The 23192-nt window shown below is 45.5% G+C and overlaps 1 protein-coding gene across 1 annotated transcript in view; it reads right to left on the bottom strand.

The window, feature by feature from the left end:
* The window catches only part of PEPD (peptidase D), a 151441-nt gene that overhangs the window by 10805 nt on the left and 117444 nt on the right, over positions 1–23192 (bottom strand). The window contains exons 11-12 of the mRNA XM_033158674.1: positions 15320–15397; positions 3206–3354 (exon numbers count right to left, since the gene is read on the bottom strand). Of these exons, the coding sequence (XP_033014565.1) occupies positions 3206–3354; positions 15320–15397 (227 nt within the window). The remainder of the gene's footprint in view (positions 1–3205; positions 3355–15319; positions 15398–23192) is intronic.

Below are 23192 nucleotides of genomic sequence, written 5' to 3'. Positions count from 1 at the left end.
CCAATGAGCATGGCTCACTATGGTTCCACTGCTTCTTCCTGGGCATCTGTGGAAGCACGATGAACCTGGACATGACACACCTTCTACCATCTCCCCACCCAGCTCTCTCTCTCTCTCTCTCTCTTTGCGGCTGTAACAAGGGCTGCTTGACTGCCACAACACTGACCGTAGCCTTGGGCAAACAAGGTAACTGTATTTGACACAGGAATATGGATTAGTTAGCAAAGAGATTACAGCATCAGAAGCCATTTAGCATTACAGAGGGCTAGCACAGTGAAGGCAGATTTCGATCATGACTTTCAGGCTGCAGGAGAAGGAGAAAGGTGGTACTGCAGGGGCCCTGCCACTGACTCTGCTAAAATACCAACTCCAGAAGGCTCCTCCCTCAACTGTCATCCTTTCTGTCAGAGTACAGGAAGAGAGAGAAAGGACTGCAGAGCCTCTCCATCAACTCTGCAACGTCTGACTCCTCGTCTCCTTGGAATCTTTCCAATCCAGCTGGCCAGCAACAATGTGCTACGAAATAGTGCAGAGTTTACTTGCTTTCCTCCTCCCTCCTAAACCTCCCCCCCCTTTTGTGCTGCGCCTTTCCTATTGTAAGCCCAAGAGCAGGGACTGCCTTCTCACAAACAATTTGCAAACTTGGATGCCTCAGTGGGAAACTAGCAAGCAGTAACCGAGCACAAAAGCATTCAGAAGCACTGCTGCCTCTGAATAATAGCCACTGATTGTCTTCCCTCCTCCATGAACTTGTCCAGTCCTATTATCAGCACATGGAAGGAGGAATCGCAATTCTAATTGGAACTGGAGCTGGAGAGGTAAAGGTGGGGATTCCCTACCAACCCCCACCCACCCACTGTGGCCTTATGAAACCCCACCACTCTCCCATGCCAGTGTACTGCTTCCAGGCGATGCACTGAGCACCATGCGCAAACCTGGCCATGAAACTCTTTTTGACAATCTGTTTCTCTAGATGCGCAGCTGCCAGTAACACAATTTAAAAATATATATAATAAAATTGCTGGCTGGGTGGAAAAAACCAGCAACGACATCTGAGCATATTTGGAAGCCCTTCTACATTTTTTCATACTTTGTGGAAGCAAACAGCATCCATCAGCGCAACAGCCGCCTTTTGCCCAGCGAGCGTCCAAGTGCCATGTCAGTTCAGCTGGGACTTTGGGGCACACGAGGCTATAAATAAATGGAGGAGAGATAGGGAGAGGCAACCTGTTGCCAAGTTGGCTCCGATCGCTCCTTTCCTCAGGAGGCGTTTGTGAGACAAAATAGCTTTTAATTGGAACGTGGGCGGTGTTTGGGGGGGGGAGGAGGGAGGTGTCAATGCTCTCTTACTGGGAGATCTGGTTTGATACAATAGGAAACCGCAAAGCAAGAAGAATGGGATTATAATGTGCATTAAAAAATGGTACATATGGGTGGGGAAGGGCGAGGATGAGATGCAAACCCACCTTCCGCCAAGTACTTCATTCCTAATTTATTTGACACGTTTTTATCCTGCTCGTCAGATTAAAAAAAAATTAATTAAACAAAGGCTAGCAGAGTAACTGAAAGATCACTACAACTCCCATGTGGCTGGCCTGGCTGGTGGCAGTTGTAGTCCAAAACATGTGGAGGGAGCCAGGTGGGGGAAAGGCTGTTTGTTGAAGAGCCACAAGGAGGCCTTGCCTGTAACCTGGTATAAGATCACAGAGAACTGCCTTGGTGGATCAGGCCAATGGCCCATCTAGTCCAGCATCCTGTTGTGATAGCAGCAGGCCAGATACCCCCTATAGGAAGCCTGCAAGCTGGATCTGACTGCAAGGACCCCCTCCCAACTTGCCATTCCCGCCAACTGGAATTAAGAGGCATACTGCCTCCAATAGCAGAGGTAAAAATGTGTCTCAGAATCCTTTACCACAGGCCAGGGTTCCTCAGTCTGACACTGACAGGCTGACCTCTAGGTGGAATGTCTAAAAGGCACTCTAATTTTTTAAAAATAATAATAATAACAGTAGTTATTGGTCAAAACAAAACAAAATAAAAAATTCCTTCCAGTAGCACCTTAGAGACCAACTAAGTTTATTCTTGGTCTCTAAGGTGCTACTGGAAGGAATTTTTTATTTTATTTTGTTTTGACTATGGCAGACCAACACGGCTACCTACCTGTAGTCGTTATTGGTGGCATTCCATGCCACATCCACACCAGACATTTAAAGTGCTTCGACAACACTTTAAACACTCAGGGCGTCCCCCAAAGAATCCTGGGAGCTGTAGTTTGTAAAAGGTGCTGAGAGTTGTTAGGAGTTGTTACTCCACTCCCCAGAGCTACTATTCCCCAGAGTTCCCTAGGAAGAACAATTGATGCTAGGGAGGGGAAAGAGTCTGAAAAAGAGGAGACTGAAAGGAGACATGAGAGCCATCTGCAAATATCCAAAGGGCTCTCACCTGGAAGGTGGAGCAAGCTTGTTCTCTGCTGCTCCAGAGGGCAGGATCCAAATCGATGGATTCAAGTTAAAGGAAAGGAGTTTCACACTAGACATCAGGAAGAACTTTCTGGCAGCAAGAGCTGTTTGACAGTGGAACCGACTGCCTTGGAAGGCGGTGGACCAGGCTTCCTCAACCTCGGCCCTCCAGATGTTTTGAGACTACAATTCCCGTCATCCCTGACCACTGGTCCTGCTAGCTAGGGATCATGGGAGTTGTAGGCCAAAAACATCTGGAGGGCCAAGTTTGAGGAAGCCTGCGGTGGACTCTAGGGCCCCTTCCAATTCTCCAATTCTATTACTGTTAAACCATTCTGGGAATGTAGATCTGGGGAGGGGAATAAAGGTCTCCTAACAATTCTCAGCACCCTCAACAAACTACAGCTCCCAGAATTATTTGGGGGAAGGTGTGACTGTTTAAAGCAGCATCACTCAATCGCAGCAGAGCTAAGCAAATCTGCCGCAGATTTTAAGCAGTGGGGGGAAGAAGTGAAAAGATTCCTGATTAATGGAAGGCAGGGGATATGCAGAGGGGATTGTCTGTCTGCTAGCAGTGGCACAAAGCGGGCAGCCCATTTCCTCAATCTGGGGCCACAGTGTGAAGCATGGCCAGCCCATACCAAACCACAAGGGCTAAGCATCACACAGAAGCCTCTGGCAGGGCGACCTCCACGGAGGCTCCTTCTGTCCTGTTGATGTATTTCCCCCCCCCCCCTTCTTCTTACCTGGCTTGACGGCGCTTAGCACAGCCCGGTTTGACTTCAGCACAGCTTCGTAGATCGCCCGCTGGTCAGGGGTGAACTTCCCATTTGCTGGAAATGTGCAGGTGATGTCTGAGCCATAGCAATAGTACTCTCCTCCCATATCAAAGAGGCTGTAGGGAAGAGAGAAGTTTAGCACCTGGGAGAAAAGGGCATTAAGGACAGGAAGTCTCCCTCCCCCACCCCCTAAGCTCAACTTGGACCTGGATTCAAGGTTCAGCAGCACCTGAAAGTTCATCTCCAGGTACTAGGCGATCTGCCCCATCATCAAAATTATTTATTTTTTAAATAAGATTTCTACATTGCTTGATTGATAAAAAAAAACTTCTCAAAGTACTTTGCAAAAAAGATAACATTATCAATAAGAAAGGCTTGTCTACACAAGAATGTTTTGAGCAGGCGCCCAAACAGTTACATTGAAGGCACCTGCCTGATATCAATAGGCAGGGAGTTCCAAAGTGTAGGGGCTGCCACAATGAAAATCAAGTTCTTGCAAATGCAGAACGAGGGCTATGTGACACCTGTAATAGTGTCAGTTCTGCCAGTTTTACTCGTCCCTCAGCCTAACCGACTTCCCAGGAAGGTTGTAAGAATAAAATGGGAGCAGGAGCCTGGTCAGTCACCCTGAACTCCTTGGAGGAACCTGCTGCAGAAATTGAAGGAAGAAAGACAAGCTGATTCCTAACAAAGGCCTGGGCCGATGACACGAAAGGTCCAATTGCAGCTCAATGGCAGAGAATCTGCTTTACATGCAGAAGGTCACAGGTTTAATTCCCAGCACCTTCAGAACAGATGGGAATGACCCCCCATTTGAAATCCCAGAAAGTTGCTGCCAGTCAGTGTAGACAATACTGAGCTACGTGGACCAACCGTTGGATTCAGCATAAGACAGTTTCCCATATTCCCAGTAGCAGACCCTGCAAAGCACTCGGATGCCAGCTCTGTCCCCATATCCACTATTACAGGCCCCCAACAACACCAGAGGCTCATTTGTCTGCTCATCCCCCAAGGTGAGATCTGCCACCACTGGCTGCCTGCCTGCAAGCAACAGACCAGTCTGAATGCATACAAATCTGGCATCTTCTGCCAATCTGCAGAAGATGCCAGATTTGTATGCATTGTATGCATTCAGACTGGTCAAAATGGTAGAATGGTAACGGCTCAAATAATTGGGATAAAGGAAAATGATAGATACAAGGACATGCAGATGGAATAAGGATAGATATAAATGCTGTAATGGGAAGGTTGAGAAGCAATAGTGGGGGGGGAGGGGAACTAGTGAGGGTGGGGGGAAAGGTAGTGAAGGTAAATGTGGGGTATGATGTGTGTTTTGTTTATGTAATCTTTTATGTAATCTTTTGAAAATGTAAAGCTTGAATTTAAATAAAGTTTTTTCTTTTAAAAAAAATCTGGCATCTTAAAGTCATTGTGTGCTGGCCTTCAGGAGGATGGCTCAAGTGGACTCTGTTGACAGCTTAGAGCAGACATAGACAAACTCCGGCCATCCAGATGTTTGGGACTACAATTCCCATCATCCCTAGCTAATAAGACAAGTGATCAGGGATGATGGGAATTGTAGACCCAAACATTTGGACGGCCGGAGTTTGCCTATGCCTGGCTTAGAGTCTCTTAAATCCAGACTGAAATGGATTTCCCTCCCTATTATACTTCAGGAGCTAAATTTGTTTGAACAACAGTAGGGCTACCAGTGACTTCTGACGAGAACAGTGGCTTATTCTCTTCTCCTCTCATACGAGGAGAGCTGTTCCAACAGTGGAATGGACTCCCTGAGAAGGTGGTGAACTACCTTCATCCAAGCAGAGGCTGGATGGCCACCTGCCAGGGATCCTTGAGCTGTGATTCCTGCATTGCAGGGGGTTGGGCTAGATGACCCTTGGGGATCCCATCCATCTCTACGGTTCTATGATTCTATAAGGCCAGCTGGTGATCTTGTATCAAACAGATTTCTTAAGACTCCCAGTACTGGCCAGGCCCATCCTCCTTCCTCCCTGGGTCTCTCGTGCCCAACTCCCTGCACCAGGTGGGGACACGTCGTTCCCAGTGTGCTGATCAAACAAGCGGCGATTAAAAGAAGTAGGGCAAAAGTCAGCCTTTGGAGTATGTATGGACTTTTACTGTAAATAGCGCCACGCCCACCGCATGTACAGGCAAGGTCAGTGTGCCTCCCGTTTTGTCTCAGTGAGTAAGGCAGCCGGCATCGGACAGCACATGGAGCAGCTGATTGCATTTTCTTAAAACAGTGCATAAGCTCTCTTTGCCCGCAGAGGACGACTTCAATGCCGTTGCTTAACTTTGCCAGCTAAGGAAGGATCCACATGGCCCAGGCCCTTGGGAAGCAATGTCAAGACTGGACTCACAATGGTCCAGCTTTCCCACAGATGGTCCAAAGTGCGACCCAGATGCCGGGGGATGCAGCCCTCACAAGCCAAGGACACCTCCAGCCAGTTGGGGAAGTTGTACTGGCTTTTTTCACACAAGCACCTTAGTATGAGCCAGCTTTCCAACAGCTTGAAGTCAATCCCGAGAGGCCTGGCTGATGTGCAGCGGCAGCTGTGATTTCCTGCATTGGAGGGGGCTGGACTAGATGTCCCTTTGAGTCCCTTCCAACTACAATTCAGTGCTACTATGGTTCTAGCTCCTTGGGTGCTGACCAAGTCAGCCCCCCCCCCCCCAGGCTCAGTCACTCGCGAACTGGGAAGTAATTACAAGTGCCTACAAAGCCAAAGGACGCGCGATGGGAGGAGTCTGACTGCTGCATCTCTGCACGAGACAGTTCTGAACCCGCTTCAGTTCAGTCAGACTCCGCTGGGGGTAGATCACTCTGGGCACGGCCTCTGCATTTGCTCCCAGTGCAGAGGCACAGAGAGGTTTCCTGCTCTCAGAGGAGGTTGTCTTGGTGCCTGCTCCTTCCAGCGAGAAGGCACACCCACGTCACCAAACTCTGGCAGAGACACAGCTGGCGATGCCAAGTCTCTGCTGCAGGAGCCCTGATCGGAGGAGGATCTGGATCTCCCTCAAGGGAACTATGTGGGGTCAGGCAAGGCCGAGCCAGGATTGTCAGGCCCTACAGCATTCCAGCTGCCACCATCTCTGACAGAGAGCCCAGGCTCAGAGACTTGGAAGCCTGAGAGAGTGCCAGAACACGAAGGAACATAAGAAGAACCTGCTGGATCAGGCCAGTGGCCCATCTGGTCCAGCATCCTGTTCTTATAGTGGCCAACCAGATCCCTCTGGGAAACTGGCAAGCAGGAACCGAGCACAAGGGCACTCTCCCTGCCTGTGGTTTGCAGCAACTGGCACTCCGAAGCATTGCTGCCTCCCACTCTGGAGGCAGAGCTTAGCCACCATGGCTTGTAGCCACTGAAAGCCTCCTCCTCTATGAATCTGTGCAATCCTCTTTAACAGCCATCTAAGCTGGTGGCCATCACTGCCTCCTGTGGGAGGGAGTTCCACAGTTTAACTATGTGCTGCATGAAGAAGGGCTTTCCTTTATTTGTCCTGAATCTTCTAGCATTCAGCTTTAATGTTCCCTGAGTTCCCATAATAGAAAATTCTTTCCAGTAGCACCTTAGAGACCAACTGAGTTTGTTCTTGGTATGAGCTTTCGTGTGCATGCACACTTCTTCAGAGCTTTCGTGTGCATGCACAGAAGTGTGCATGCACACGAAAGCTCATACCAAGAACAAACTCAGTTGGTCTCTAAGGTGCTACTGGAAAGAATTTTCTATTTTGTTTCGACTATGGCAGACCAACACGGCTACCCACCTGTAACCTGAGTTCCCATGTTATGAAAGAGGGAGGCAAACATTTCCCCAACCACTTTGCAACCTTTCCTCATAGGGTGGTTGCTCCCATCCCTGATGGAACAAATTTGTTATCTGCTTCTCCAAGGTTTTGTAGGGCCAGAACCAGTATTTTTAAACCACAAGAAATGAAATTAGGAAGGACTTCCAAGAGCTGTTCTCACTTGGAAACTGATAGACTCTCCTTGGTTTTTGAACAGTGGGTGGATGATCGCCTATCGGCGATGCAGTAACAGTGGGTTGTGAGTGGGTTGAATTAGACGACCCTCCAGTTCTTATGACTCCAACAACTAGATCCAGGGGAAAGGTGAGACAATATCACATTTCTGTCTGGATTTCATACATTCAAGTGACCATTGTCAAGCAACTAACTGCACTGACTCATGCAACTGCAGTATTCTTTCACCCCACTAATCAGCAGAAATGCTTCTCAGAGGGGAAAAGTCACAGCACTAAAGGAAAAATAGATGGGAAGGGAGAAGAAAATAAGGCAACTCTAGCACCGGTTCCTAAAGTTAAGCAGTAGTTCTTACAATGACCACTGGAATGGAAATAGCACAGACTCTGGGTGTGTGTGAGAGAGGGGGGCTGGGGCTGGGGGCTCTTTGACTGTCTTCTGGTCAGTTTGCAGAATCAGGCCCTGCAGGCACAGTCAAAATTCTGTTCCCTGTCTGCATTCTTTTGCTGCTCCAAGGCCACTGGTAGTTAATTTTTAATACCAGGGAAGTAGGCAAAGCTCTGGGAAGCCGTTTTACTGGCCCAGGGAGAAATGCAATGCTGAAGTCTGAGTCAGGCCATCAGAGCACCCTGTGCTGTACGGCTGCCTCTGACTCACAGCCCCTCTCCAAGGTCTCGGGAGACAGTCGTGATCTTTGCCTCGCAACCCACCTCTTCCCTTTCATCCACATGAGAGCCATCCCAGGAACTGTGTCAGAAGTTTATAAAATTATGCCTGGCACGGACAAAGTGAGCAGAGAACATTTTAGTAGTAAGGCCAGTAAGAGGCAACAGGACAGAGGTATATATATTTTCTCCCTCTCTCATAATACTAGAACTGGCGGGCATCCAACAAAGCTGAGATATGGGGAAATTCGGGGCAGATAAAAGAAAGTACTTCCTTCCTGCAGTGCATTGTTAAACCATGGAACTCACTTCCACAGGAGGCCGTGAGGATGGCATTATAAGAGGATTGGAGAAATTCCTGGAGGAAAGGGCTACTAGATAGCTAATAGCCATGACAGCTGTGCTCTGCCTCCACAGTTGGAGGTAGCAATGCTTCCGAAGGAGGGGAGAGCGCTTTCTGATCAGGTCTTGTTTGCAGGTCTCCCATGGAGGCATCTGGTTGGCCACTGTGAGAATAGATGAGCCATGGGCCTGATCCTGCAGGCTCTTCTTCTGTTCTGAATGAAGCCCTCTTCTGGTTGCAGGGCATGTGCAGAACTACTTAAAACTTTCCTGGCAACCCACACATTAGCCAGGAGCACCCTCTCTCTGCAACCCAGGGGCATGTCTAGGGTTTTTCTTCCAGCTGGCAGCTGCACAACAGACAGTATCCCACTGCTATCTATAATAGCTCAAGCGACCTAAGTCAATGGCTGCTTTGATTTAATTGCCTTTAGATCAGCCCTTTGCCAGGCTGGGGCCCTCCAGATATTTTGGACTACATCTGCCTGCAGAGGGTTATTGGGAGGTGTCACACAAAACATCTGGAGGGCACCAGCTTGGCAAAGGGTGCTTTAAATAATATCTTATGAGTATGAAATAATTAGCTTTTTTCCAATTCAGGGAACAGACAAATATAATTCTACAAGGGTTTTCTTTTTAATGACCCTCTAATTAACAGATAACAGAAGAGAGGAATTTGCCAAAGCATTTGCTATTTTAAACAGATGGAAATTCAAAAGGTGGAGGAAAAGGAGATAAGGTGATTTGATTTGATTTTTGCTAGAAAAGAAACAGTGACAGAAATTCACTTTAGAAACAAATTGTATGTTTTTAATGGAAGGTGTGTCTGCATCTTTCATCACAAGATGGCACTATTAACTAGAAAGACTTGGCAAGGACTGAATTTTCATATATGGATACAGAGAACCCAGAAGCCCTTTTCTCTTTGCAGATCAAGACACGCCAGTGATAGCAAAGACCGCAATTTTTATAAGCAGCTGCCATTAAAATAAGGACCGCAGTGATGCTCTGGATGTCAAATTGTAATAAATTTTAATTGAGTGTGGCAATTTTATCTGCAGAGCGCACAAATTACAATAGTAGGTGTTTTAATGTAGTTTGGCAGTTTCCTCTTGCTTTGTTGTGTTTACACATATTTATAGTTACAGGTGGGTAGCCGTGTTGGTCTGCCATAGTCGAAACAAAATAGGAAATTCTTTCCAGTAGCACCTTAGAGACCAACTGAGTTTGTTCTTGGTATGAGCTTTCATGTGCATGCACATGAAAGCTCATACCAAGAACAAACTCAGTTGGTCTCTAAGGTGCTACTGGAAAGAATTTCCTATTTTGTTACACATATTTGTAGTTTGTGCTGAAATTGAAATTGCAATGGCAAGTGGCCAATGCAAATAAGTGTCTGTCTACACCTCTTCAGGCATTTGAGTGAACATGGGGGGGGGGGCTTAAATTCTATCTCATTCTCTACAGCGTGCCAGTTCATGTATTCTGTGCACCTGAAAGGAACTATCCCAGCCCTTTTCCAAGAGAGCCACCAGCATGGTGTAGTAATTAGAGTACCGGACTAGGACCTGGGAGAGACTAGGATTCAAATCCCCCACTCAGCCATGAAATTCACTGGGTGGCCTTGGGCAAGTGACTGCCTAAACAACCTCACAGGGTTGTTAGGGGGGAGGAGTTAAATAAGGAGTGGAGGAACGAGGTACACCCCCTTGAGCTCCTTGGAGAAAAAGGTAGGATGTCTGTGTAACAGCACACTACCATTTGTAACAAAAGGAAGACAACCAAAGGCTCACAGGAGGAACATTCTTTTGTACTGTCGCAAATGTGGTACCCTTCAGATCTTGTTGGGCTACAGCTCCCATCATTCCTGACCATGGACCGTGCTGGCTGGGACAGATGAGTTGTCCAACACCTGCAACTGCAGAAGGCTTATCTAGCTTTCGTCTTTGCAAACCAACCAACCCAAGAATTTAAAACAGGGGTCAGCAAACAGGGGTCCCTCAGACCTTGTGGGGGGCCGGACTATATTTTTTGGGGGGGAAATATGAACGAATTCCTATGCCCCACAAATAACCCAGAGATGCAATTTAAATAAAAGCACACATCCCACTCATGTAAAAATACCAGGCAGGCCCCACAAATAACCCAGAGATGCATTTTAAATAAAAGGGCACATTCTACCCATGTAAAAACACGGTTATTCCTGGACCACCCGCAGGCCGGATTTAGAAGGCGATTGGGCCAGATCTGGCCCCCCGAGCCTTAGTTTGCCTACTCATGATTTAAAAGTTTCCTCTCTTTTTGGCAACAATCTAACAGACTGCATGCACTCTGGGTTTTACTCAGGGCTCCCCCCCCCCCCCCCCCCCGGGCTGGAACTCACTGAGTTTTGCCACCTCTTTGGTGAGTTCTGGCACCCCATAGTCATGGCACGGTGGCACGTCGCCCGAGGGTGTGCTCCAGAGGCGATTGGTGCAGCTGGGTGGCAGCGGAGGGTGAGCAGGTGAAGAGAAGGCCCCCCCCCCCCTTTAAAAAGCCCTGAATATACATATAATTCTTCAGTTTTAGCAAACCATTTTATGAACCATTTTACGAATTTTAAAGTGTTCTGCACAATCAGTTTGCAAGATCCTCTGAGCCTTGTAACAAAAACGGCTTGAGAGAAACAGGAAAATAAAGACTGAAAGGATATTTTAGAAATGGGAGTACGAGATATTAAAAATGGAAACCTTTGCACTTTAAATGTGTAACCTTTGCTTGAGGTAAGAAGAGCTTAAATTCCTAATGGAATGCGGCTAATCTGGTACAAGCAGAAAATCAGATTTTTTATCCAGTTTATTGAGCACATTTTTAAATGTTTTTCCTTATCAATTTGAAATTTCGCAGGCGTGAAAAATCCACAGGCAGAGAAATTTTAATCAATACGACCATGAATCTGCAGGTATCTTTTTATGTAATTGAAAGCTAACTGCTTTGTATCACAACTACGGTTACTGTTAGCTGCCTCTGATGTCTTTTGCAACAAGAAAGGTGGAAGTAAAAAAATATGTAGGTATGTTTTATTTTATTTTATTTATTATGTTTATATCCTGCAAAAGAGGATATAAGAGCTCAGGGTGGCAAACAGGAAGTGATAAAACAATAAAAATGTATGCAAATCTCAACTTAAAAGGATTGTTGAAAGAGGAAGCTGGAAAGGCAACAGAGAGGGTGCCAGTCTACTATTCATGGGGAAGGAATTGAAGGGAGCTGGGCCACTACAGCAAAGGCTTGATTCCTACATTGTGCAGAATGGACCCCCCAATAAGATGGTGCCTGCAGAGAGTGCTGTGATCAACTGGGTATAAAAGGGTTGAGGTGATCTTTCTAGTATTATTATTATTATTATTATTATTATTATTATTATTATTATCATCATCATCATCATTATTTTGCAAGGCTGCTTGGAAGTAAGCAAGAAGAACCTCCAACATCTCCCAGGAAAATGCAAAACCAAGCAATGAGTACAATGATATAAACCAGAACGACGCCTTTTTAAAAAGGCTTTTAACATGAGCAAATATACCTAACTGATACTTCGTATACAATGTCTGAATATCGTCTGAGGCAGTTTTGCAGAAGGTGGGAGAGAACGCCTAAGATCCTATTAAATGACGAAATCGAAATTCTCACTTTTTAATGCAACGTCGCCACCATCTGGACAAACAAATCCTAGCACCGAATATTTTCAAACCCTGAACGTATGCGAGCGTGTCTCAAGATCTGCCAGTGATACGTCTCTTTTCCAGGCGCTTTTCTGCTCCTCAGTGTGCTTAGGCACCATGTGTGACCATGCCCGAAACACTGGACCAAAAGGACATTTCCTTGGCAACAGAAGCAACCACTTTTGAAAAGGGAAAGGTTCTACAGTTATTAAAAAAACATTCTGGAGTTTAGCAAGCGGCAAATGAATTTGACTGCAGAGGGATCCTATTCACAAGTGACACCCACTGGCTAGGATATGATCACCTTTGAATCATCAGCATACACGTGACCACTGATGATCTATGCTGGAGTAACTGTGCCTGGCGAAACATTCATGTCCGTTATTGAGTGTATTGCTCTTTATGAGGATCTGAATGCAGCTGCAGGCAGCCCAGCCATTTCCAGGGAAAGGAAGCCCCCTGCCACCACTCACCCGCCCCCTTTCTGACCACAGGAGTGGAGCTGGCATGGGCTGGAGCTGGGATTTCCCCCTCCTGCCCCTGTATAGTGTAGACCTAGCTTTTATACATACTAGGGAAGCAAAATAAAATAAAACGTGCAACTCGCTTTATTGGTATATTAGCTTTCTCGCAGTGGTCTGGAACCGAACCCGTTATATCTCTAAGGTATGCCTGTATATACAGTTATTATTATTTCAAGATTATCTGCTTGGGGCTAGAAAACCTGCCAAGTTTAGCTAACACAATGTTGGATTTTATCTACAAGGTATTTATCAAAAGAATGAACAACATCTGATAAAAAAGGCAAAGAAGCAACGTCTAAAAAATAAATAAAAATAGAGCTGCTCTCCTTCCCTTTGGGCAATCCATCTTTTCATCTCACTCTGGATTTTGCACTGTGCAAAAAAAAAAAAAAGAGGGGGAGAGAAAGAAGCCCTTATTTCATCTGCGGTTAGTGAAATCGTTTACTCCCTCTCTCTCCTCCCTCTAGTGCTTCCTAGGACTCAGTGAAACTGGCTGGTCCCTTGAATTACCTGACCTACACGGCATCCCCACCTTCCCTGGCCATTGGATTGCTTTGGTGGAATCAGGCAGAGAGAGCTGCCACACCCTCTTCTCTCAGTGTTGTGGAGAGTTCCTTTTGGAGGAATATATGGTGCTGGGGAGCCTTCTAAAGCAGAGCAGGCGGGTGGCATTTGTGCTGGTGGAAAGAGATCTATCTTGTGACTCTGTTCAGAAATACAGCCTGCACACTGGTGAGAGGAAACAGAAGGATCAAACGCAACCTTACAGATTCCTCTGGCATACTATATCTGGGCAGTCTCTTTTGGAAAGGAAGACAGACAAAAAAAAAAACAAACCCCACTCAAACCAGGAGCTCTGCAACTCATATTTCAAAAAGTAACAAGATTTTGCTTAGGGGGTTCTTACAACGGCGCCAGGTACATCTATGTAGCATGCCTGAGGAACGCGATGTGCAAAGAGGATCAGAAAGAGTACAAGGAAAACGGCTCCTACGTGACTCCTTTTGTATTGCAGTAGTTCTCCCGCCCATTGCCTTTTTTTTCTGCTACGCTCTTAGAAGATCTGTGCATGGAAACTGAAAAACCACAGGAACATTTTTTATTTTATTTTTTTGCAACGGGCACAGCATGTCCCACTTATGACAGTGCAAAAGAGAGAAATGATTTCTGGGGCGGGCAGAAGGGCAGAGACCCAAGTAATACGTCACGGAAATATGCAGTGGGTGATCTCGATGACAACCGGGGAACGTTCATTTGGGCAGCCAGCACACACTTCTTTCCCCTTGGGAAGCGTGGCTTTACATTACGCCGAGATTGTGTGGGAAGCCAGCACTTCTCAGGGTTTTCCGACAGAGGGCTCTCCTGAGCTATACAACAAAAAGGCTGAGCAAAATTCCAAAGGAGATATATTCAGCAGACACTAACTTTGTTACAGCTTTACGGGTGCAGATGTGCAAATGACATGATTACTGCTGGGAGATACAGCTATCTGGACTAACCAACTAGCCTTACAAGCAAAGCAACTATTAAATGACAGTCTTAACATACAAACATGGAAGTTAGTATTCTGAGAGGCAACTTGGAAATGTAAAGAGAACTGGAAATCTTTTGCATGTGGCTGAGTTGGTCTTCGAAGCTGCACCTGCAGCCAGGTGAAAACATCTGGCTGGCAGGTGGGGGGGAGGAAGGATAGATGAAACCAGCAACTAGTGTCTGAATGGTGCAGTTAGGTTTTTTTTTTTAAAAGTGTTGGCCCGTGTGTGTGCATGTGCGAGGGCATTTGATGCTCTGCTTCAGTCAGCAAATAGTCTTGAGCCAACAGTGATGGAAGTCAACATGCAATTCAACCCCGAACAGACAGACTAGAGATCAGAAACCAAACCTGGACTCATGCTCATTTGATTTAAGAAAATGTGGCAGGAACATCCTCCAATCACTATTGAGATCTGGACCAAAAATCAATCAATCCTCTAGCTAGAAATTTCCAAGCATCCACTGCAAATCCCATCCACATATGAACAAAATCCATCTTCTGCTCAGCCCTTCTGTCCAAAGAAAATGGTCCAATAACTAACAATTATGCTGCTACTTTATTTTAAATTATTGGCTTTGGGTTTAAACACTAAACAGTTCCAAAACTGGGGGTTTATTGTGTTGTTGTTGTGTAAGCCATCTTGGCTATGAGTCCTGGAAGACCTGCTCCCTGCCTTGCAGGCTTTTACCCACCTGGCCTGGGAAGACAGAGCCCCGACTGACTCCAGCTACAAAAACTGAGGCTGCAGAAGAAGCCAGAGACTGTCTTGGCTGTCTCTTATCGTAGACCCGGGTCATCAAGCCTGAGCTTCCACAGCCACCGCCCGCCATGAACCACCAGATATGTTCTATTATTAGGATAATATCTTATTCTCTTCTTAATTATGCTGTGTTCAATGTGCATTTTGTATTTGTCTTCCTTTAGTAATGTCTTCTTTCGAAATGTTTAATGTATTATTTTTTGTTAAGTTTGCTGCATAAAATGTGCACTCTGTAGTTGACATCTCTTGTAAAGTTATTATTTTGAAACCTTTTAAGATAATATTTTAGTCTCCTGTTAATTATGTTGCTTTGAATGTATACTTTATACCTGACTTTCTTCATAATTAAGATGACTTCACCACCCCAATTTCTTTCTTTGTTCTTGTATGTTATTTAAGTGTATGTCCTTTATTAAATAAATAAAAAATAAAAAAGAAGGAAAAAAAATAGGTGCCTGGACTCTTTGGTGCCAGGACAGGCATCATCATCATCATCATTATTAAGCATGGTAAACATAGTTCTATCATAGAGGAATCTTTTACTCACCACAAGTCTCCATCTTCAACGGTTTTCTCATTTGGAGCGCCAGCATGTCCGTAGTGCAGAACTGAGCTATTATCCCCACTGAAACAGCAAAAATAATGATATATATATGAATCAATGGTCTTTCTTAAACACAGAGAAAGGAAACATAATCCAGTGTATGGGGGAGAAAATCTGCACATGTTAACAAGCAAGCAAGCAAGCAAGCATTTCTGCACATAGAGTAGCTCAGTCTTCCCCATCCTGTTCTGGCTGGGGCAGAAGGGAGATGATTGCTTTGATGCTGGCTCAACTTACACTGCCATGCCTTCAGGGCCGGATTTAGGTTTGAGGAGGCCCTAAGCTACTGAAGGTAATGGGGCCCTTTATATGTCCAGCTGTCCTTTGTCAACAACAAATTGTTGCTGTTTTTTGTTTTGAATACATGCTATATGGCAGGGGTCAGCAAACTTTTTCACCGTCCCTCAGACCTTGTGGGGGGCCGGACTATATTTTGAAGAAGAAAAAATATGAACGAGTTCCTATGCCCCAGAAATAACCCAGAGATGCATTTTAAATAAAAGCACACATTCTACTCATGTAAAAACACGCTGATTCCTAGACCATCCGTGGGTCGGATTGAGAAGGCGATTGGGCCAGATCTGGCCCCCGGGCCTTAGTTTGCCTATCCATGCTATATGGTAATTTATGGACCTAATAGTTATCTAAAGCCATTTTATTGTGATGGCCTGGGACTCGGGCTCGGACTCGGAGCCAGAGGAGTCGCAGCCTGCACCGGACCCTCTGCCTGGGACATCGGCTGAACCAAGTCTGGGGCCCAGTCCTGAGAAGACTCAGTCTGCTCAGCCTCCCCTGCAACAAGACTCAGCTGAGCCGAGTCTAGGGCCTGAGTCTGCCTTAGTTCCAGATGCAAGGGATACCTCGTCGTCACTAGCAGCTGACCCACTGCCGGCTGGGGCTGAGGCGGCTCCTGGGTCCTGTAACCCACAGGCGCCTCCCAAGCTGCAGATACTCAGGGCTGATAGAAGGAGAGACCTGAGTACTCGCAGGAGGAGCGCTCTCCTCCAGGCGAGGCGAGGGAATGAGTCGCCTGGGGATCGGGGCCGTCCGTTACCCCATTCTAGATGAAAGGCAGCCAGACCCTGCCCCGGGTTGCGGGAGCAACAAATTTTGGTTGCTAGTTCCTGCTTGAGACCTGTCTTGCTTTCCTGCCTGAGCTGGTTCCCGCCCTGGTTCCCTGCCTGCATACCTTTTCCTGACTTCACCTGACTCCCTGCCCTGCACCCAGCTTCAGCTACTATGGACTGTCTCTATGCTGAACCTTTGACCATGGACCGGACTTTGACCTCGCCTCTTGGGTGGGTAACCCACGGGACCAGCACATTTATTGTTTTTTTTATCTTATATTTTGGAAATGTACATCCAGTTGTTTTTCCTCTTTAATTTTTTTTTGGGGGCCCCAAGAGAGTGGGACCCTAAACTATAGCTTGTTTAGCTTATATGTAAATCCGGCACTGCATGCCTTACACCAGTTTCTTGTGTCTAGGCCTGCTCCCTGGGTGTTCTTTTCTTCCTTTGAAAATGGGAGTTAAATTTGATGCGAAGGGGGAAGGGAAATGAAAAACAGAACTGCCTATGAATTGGACTCTCTAGCACCTCCTCCTCTGCCTGGAAAACATTCCAACCAACATTGCAAGGAACTTGGCTACTACCTGTGGAGCATCTGCCAGAAAAGAGAGAGAGAGAGAGAGAATGTGTGTTTCCTGCTGTGTTGGGAATTCTCTTTGCAGCACAAAGTGTCACCAGCAGTAGTACAAGTCAAATACATTGTCATATTTGGTCTCTCTCTCTCCTTTTACCTTTTTTGTGGAGCATACAAAAAGGCTAGCTTTGACGAGTCAGAAAAGTACTTTTGTTCTTACAGCCCATGCAAAAGTGCTGAATCAGACGGAAGGCAGGAAGAGGGACATGGGTGTTTGCCCCTCACTTCTGAAGGTTCCTGTGATCCACTCAGTGACCTAGTTTTGGGTCTCCATCTATTGATATTCCTTGAGGTCCAAATGTTAAGTTAAAAGGAAGGAACAAAATTCACTCGGCTCTGCAGATTTCCTTGTTGCTATTCTCAGCTATAAGCTCTCTGTCCTTGTAAAGGAATGCTCAAATGATGTAAAAAGGCTCATTCAAAGTCCCAAACTGCACACCTCAAGATTTCTCACGGTGCCCATCTGGCCTCTCAACCTCAGCCGTCAGGTCACACCCAACCTTTTGAACCTAGAATCCAATTTGCTACTCGGTTCAAGGAGAAAACTTCAGCAATTTGGACAAAACCCAGAGGGGTGGTTCTATTCCGGCAGAATGGAGGACCCTCTGGCACTTCAGAAGAATCGCATGCAAACCGTGCAGCGTGAACGTTTTGTGGACCAGATTCAACTTCACCAGCTGATTTGAAGGAGTGGGTGCTGGCTCTTGAAACCTCACGACAAAGTGCGCCTGCTACTTCAAAGTGATTAGATTGTGTGCAAAATGAGAGAATGAGCCACGAAAGATGTGGGATTGAGAAAACATTGCATCACCCCCCCTTCCAACTTTCAGGCATAGATTTATATGAACATGTTAGCTCTGGGTACTTATCACAGAATAAAACAGCCAGAAACAATACTTAGTTTGCATATGCTGAAAAAAAAGAGACGTTGCAATCTGGGAGGTTAGGAGATGAGCCCTCTTCAGTCATTCAAAAGAATTTGTGGGCTCAAACTGTGCAGAGATGTGAGGGTGCCAGCCCCTCCCCCCCCCAATACCCCCATGAATGGGCTTTTAACTGCAAGCTTTGTTGTACAGGCTGCTGGAGTTTTAAAAAAGTATTTTTAAAATTGCTGTTTGCTTAATTTAAATGTTTCACACACACACTTGCCCTTTTAAGGAATGGCAGCCTGGTTGTAAACATTCTCCCTTACTCAGATCTGGCTGGAGTCTACTTTGTCTTTTCCTCTTCCACCAAGCCATTGGAATCAATTGTCCCCTGTGCCTACTCTCTCTGCTTCCATTTGGGGAAGAACCAGAGAAAGTAGGATTCTTTCCAACGGCCTTAATATTCGGATTGGTGTGATATGTATGCAAATAGCTGGCCCGAAGAACAGCAGGCAATGCACACAATTAATCCAAGGATACACAGAGGCAGGTGATCCTATTACTCAGACCTTGGACAACTGACCCAACACTGAGACACCCCTTGCAATCCTACCGTGTTTCTCCTAAAATAAGACACCGTCTTATATTTTTTTTCGCCCAACAAAACACAGTATGGCTTATTTTCAGGGGATGTCTTATTTTAACCGCGTCGCATCGGTATGCTGCATAGCCACGCCTCTCCAGGCTTTTTTAATGGGAGGTACCACATCACTATGGCTTATTTTCAGGGTATGGCTTGTTTTTGGGGAACGGCTTATATTTCGCAAATGCATAGAAATCCTGCTATGGCTTATTTTATGGCTATGTCTTATTTTAGGAGAAACAGGGTATATAAATGAATTGGGTGGGCTCAGCTTTGTGAATCTAGCATTTGTGACCTGCCTTGAGACCACTGGTGAGGAGGGGTAGGATATAAATCCTAGAAAGAAAATACAGTGGTACCTCAGGTTAAGTAGGCTTCAGGTTAAGTAGGCTTCAGGTTAAGAACTCCGCTTAAGAACCGAAATCGTGCTCTGGTGGCGCAGCGGCAGCAGGAAGTCCCATTAGCTAAAGTGGTGCTTCAGGTTAAGTACGCTTCAGGTTAAGAACGGACCTCCAGAACAAATTAAGTACTTAACCCGAGGTACCACTGTAAATGAAATGGCATTCAGTTCAATGTGCTGTTTTATGCTCATACACGTACGTTGTGTGTCACCTTTTTGATGGAGGGAGGTAGAAACGTATTTTAAATAAAGCATGCTAACAAATATACACTAGTAAGGCAGTACAGAAACAACTGTCTGAACTAGAGGCATAGACTGAATTATTTTCTTTTTGTGTGTGTGAGAGAGTCCTGCTTATCTCGTTTAGAGCTCATTTAAAGTACAGTCATACCTTGGGTTACGGCCACTTCAGGTTGTGTAATTTTAGGTTGCGCACCGCGCCAAACCTGGAAGTAACGGAACGGGTTACTTCCGGATTTCGGTGTTTGCGCAAGCGCAGAAGCGCCAAATTGCGTCACACACGTGCGCAGATGCAGCAGCGCGGGTTGTGAACGTGCTTCCCACACACATTGCATTTGCAACCCGAGTGTCCACTGTACTGCAGTTGATCTTTAGCATCTACTTATTTAGTTTTAAAATGCATCTTATTTATTACAAAGGATAGTAATTACTTCTTACTGAATACGATACTAGGCATCTTATCTTGATTAGGACTTTCCCAGGGCTTAGGATAGTGTAACGATATGGCAGATTTACAAATAAATGAATAATTTAGAAAGTACACAAAACAAAGCTTGAGTCACAGGAAACTGCCTTATATTGAGTCAGCATCAAGCTCAGTACTGTCTACCCTGATCAGAAGGAATTTCCCACAGTTTAAGGCCAGGGGTCTTTCCTGAAGAAGCAGAGGACTGGACCTTTTGCATGCAAAGCAGGTGAGTGATACAGGACTTGGATGCAGCAGAACCAGGGACCTCGTTTGGAGATCCTAGATGTATCACTCTCTCCTGGGGAGTTTTTGCAATCAACACAGTGAATGCAATTCTCTCGCTAATATGCCTGATTTGATCTTTTGAATAATTTTGTTGCGGTGGGTCTAATGCAAAAAACAAAAAACCACAAATAATTAATGCAAATCACATCTCTACCTATCTGGATTTATAATTTGAAATGAGCCGACACACTCTCACGTTCCTGAGCTAGTATGAGTTATTACTTAGTATGAAAGTTCAGGGCTCTCCTCTTGCCAGAGAGACCTCTCACAAATTAAAGTGAGATGGGAGGGGGGATGAGGAGAGTGAAAAATATTCTTTGGTGGAAGATCACAAAGTGGGTGTCAGCGATGTTACCTTGGAGATGCATGGAATTCAAAAAGAAAGCCTTGCTCGTGAAAGCAAACTCAGTTTCGCTTGGCTCATAAGGTAGAAGCAAGACTAAGGTAAGAAACAATTGTAACCCACCCTGTGTTCTTGTTACAGGGAGGGAGAAACATCTAAGTAGCAAAATAAATTAAGTATGTTTGCAATTAAATCATGAGCAAGACTAAACCTTAAGGACATAATAACTGCATTGCTGGTTAAGACCCTAATGCTTGGCCAGGTCATCTCTCTGAATCCAACCGTGGCACACTGGTTTGGTTCAAACATAACACACGCCAAGCCATGGTTTCTTTAGTGAAAGTGTGGTTTGTTTGACTGTCCGAAGTCAATCCAGCAGACTAACCAGTGTTTCTTTTCTGGAAACAAAAACTGGTGTGAAGTTCTTTGCCAGGCATAGGCAAATTCGGGCCTCCAGGTGTTTTGGGACTACAACTCCCATCATCCCTGACCACTGGTCCTGTTAGCTAGGGGTGATGGGAGTTGTAGTCCCAAAACATCTGGAGGCCCGAGTTTGCCTATGCCTGTTCTTGACTCACAAACTATGGATTGCTTTGATGATGCTTTGGTGCTATTGCTTGCTTAACCACAGTCTGTGCATCCCCAGACACTTATCAGGCTACAGGGACAACACAAGAACAGCTGGGAAACAAACGAAGCTCAGGAGGAACAAGCACCATGGTTTGTTTTGTTTGTATATGAGACGATGTGCAGCTTGTTTAACAAACACCAGCTGTGTAGTGCTTTATTGTGTTTTTATATATGTTGTAACCTGCCAAGAGTGGCTGGAGCAACCCAGTTAGATGAGCGGGGTACAAATAATAAAATAATTATTATTATTCAAACAAAATGCTGATCTTCAACTTGTGTGGAGATCAATCTTTCTTTCATATACATCTATATCTATATATATCTATCTACAGTGCTTTTTTCTAAAAATATGTTTGGGGGTACTCTCATTTTGACTCCAGAAAATCACCATTTTATAGTTCAAATCGGGAAAAATAAATACAGTAAATGGACCAAAGTACAAAGATTCACAAAATGTTTAGGGGTATGCATCCCCCTGCATCCCCCCAGAAAAAGGCACTGTCTCTCTTTCTGTCTCTTTCTTGATTTCAGGAGTCAGCAATCGATCAGCCTCACCCTGGCCAAAAAAACCCCCTTCATGATCATGGTATATAGGAGCAAATTAATTTCACTGCCCCATGCGAGGATCAAATTAATTTTATTTATTATTGCATTTACATCCTACCTTTTCTCCAAGAAACTCACGGTGCTGGACATGATTGTCTCCCTCTCTATTTTTATCCTCACCATCACCCTTTGAGGGATCTTAGGTTAAGAAGGAGTGACTGGCTGAAGGTGAGATTCATGGCTGTGAATTTGGATTTGAACCCTGGTCTCCCAAGTCATAGTCCAACACTCTAACCACTACGCCACACCAGTTTTCTACTGACCTCTGGGTTATAATACTGATGTGCTGCTTGCTGTACTAATGCTCATGCTTTTTGCCCTGGTGTGAACATCACTTAGACAATTACTAATCAAGGATTAGGAAATGAAGAGAAAATTAAAAATGTCAGCCTGCATTACAAGCAGATTTCCAGGGGGAGAGTGGTGTAAATGGAATGGACGGCTGGCGATCCTGCCCGGCTGCATACAAAGCAGGGCTGTAATGCAGTTCAGCTAGAATTTTAATTGCACAATTATCACAATATCAAATATTTTCGAACTGATTACATCAACGCAAAAGAAAAATAAATTATCTTTGTTTTTACTCAACTGTCCTTTGGGCACTCTGCGCTCTCTCTCCCCCTATGCACTGATTTTCTTGATAGTTAAAAAGGTATGGCAACTGCAAAAGCCTCAGGTGCAAAACGGCAATTTTGTAGACAGAGATGCACAGTTTCGCAAACAGAAAGTCTGAGGATAAGACCTGCACTCCAAAGGTGGACAGCCAGGCGGTGGTGGTGTTACCTGTGGTCCTCCACGTGAATGTTAAACTACAATTGTTGCACTAAAGACCTAAAGAACTCTGGACCAATGACATGAAAGCCTGACTTTCCCTCCAATGCCTGGGATTAAGACCAACAAATGGAACCCAGATACTATTACTACAAAGTGATGATTATTGGCTTGTGGTCTATAGAAATGCTCTCTCTATCAGCTCTCTGTCCATTTGGTAGTGGGGAGATCTAGGGTGTGTGTTTCTGGCACTGGGCAAACAGGACAGATTAGGGATTCTGCTGGTTTACTGCTTGCCTCCCAGTCTCCCTGCCTGAGCTGACAGAGCTGGTCTCACGAGGTGGTGCTGAGGACTCCCAGGCTGCTGGTTATGGGGAATTCAACATCCTTGCCTAGGTGACTTGCTCTGGGTTGGCTCAGGACTTCGTGGCTGCCATGACAACCATGGGGCTGTCCCAATATGTCATCACTGGACCTTGTTTTCTCAACTGGGCAGGAAGAGGGTGCTTTGAACGAGGGGGATATCAGCCCCTTGTCGTGGTCAGATTGCATCCTGTTGAGATTTAGGCTTTCAGCACTTTTCCTCTTCTGCAGAGGTGGAGGACCTATTAGCATAGTCTCCCCTGAGAGGCTGATGGCTTCAATGGGTTTCCAGGCAGCTCTGGGGGATTCTATGACTGATATGACCAGTGCTCCTGTCAAAGCCTTGGCTGACCTCTGGAACATTTGAATGACTCGGGTCATTGATACGATTGCTCTAGAGTGCCCACTCCCACTTTGTGGAGCCCACTTGACTTCCTGATCTAACCCTCAAATGTAATAACTTGGCTTATTTTAGCACCAGCAAATCCAATGTAAGCT

Source organism: Lacerta agilis, chromosome 8, assembly GCF_009819535.1.
Source record: "Lacerta agilis isolate rLacAgi1 chromosome 8, rLacAgi1.pri, whole genome shotgun sequence".
Classification (NCBI taxonomy): Eukaryota; Metazoa; Chordata; class Lepidosauria; order Squamata; family Lacertidae; genus Lacerta; species Lacerta agilis.
The sequence above is the reverse complement of the archived record's forward strand: the minus strand, read 5'-3'. Positions and strand labels throughout refer to the sequence as shown.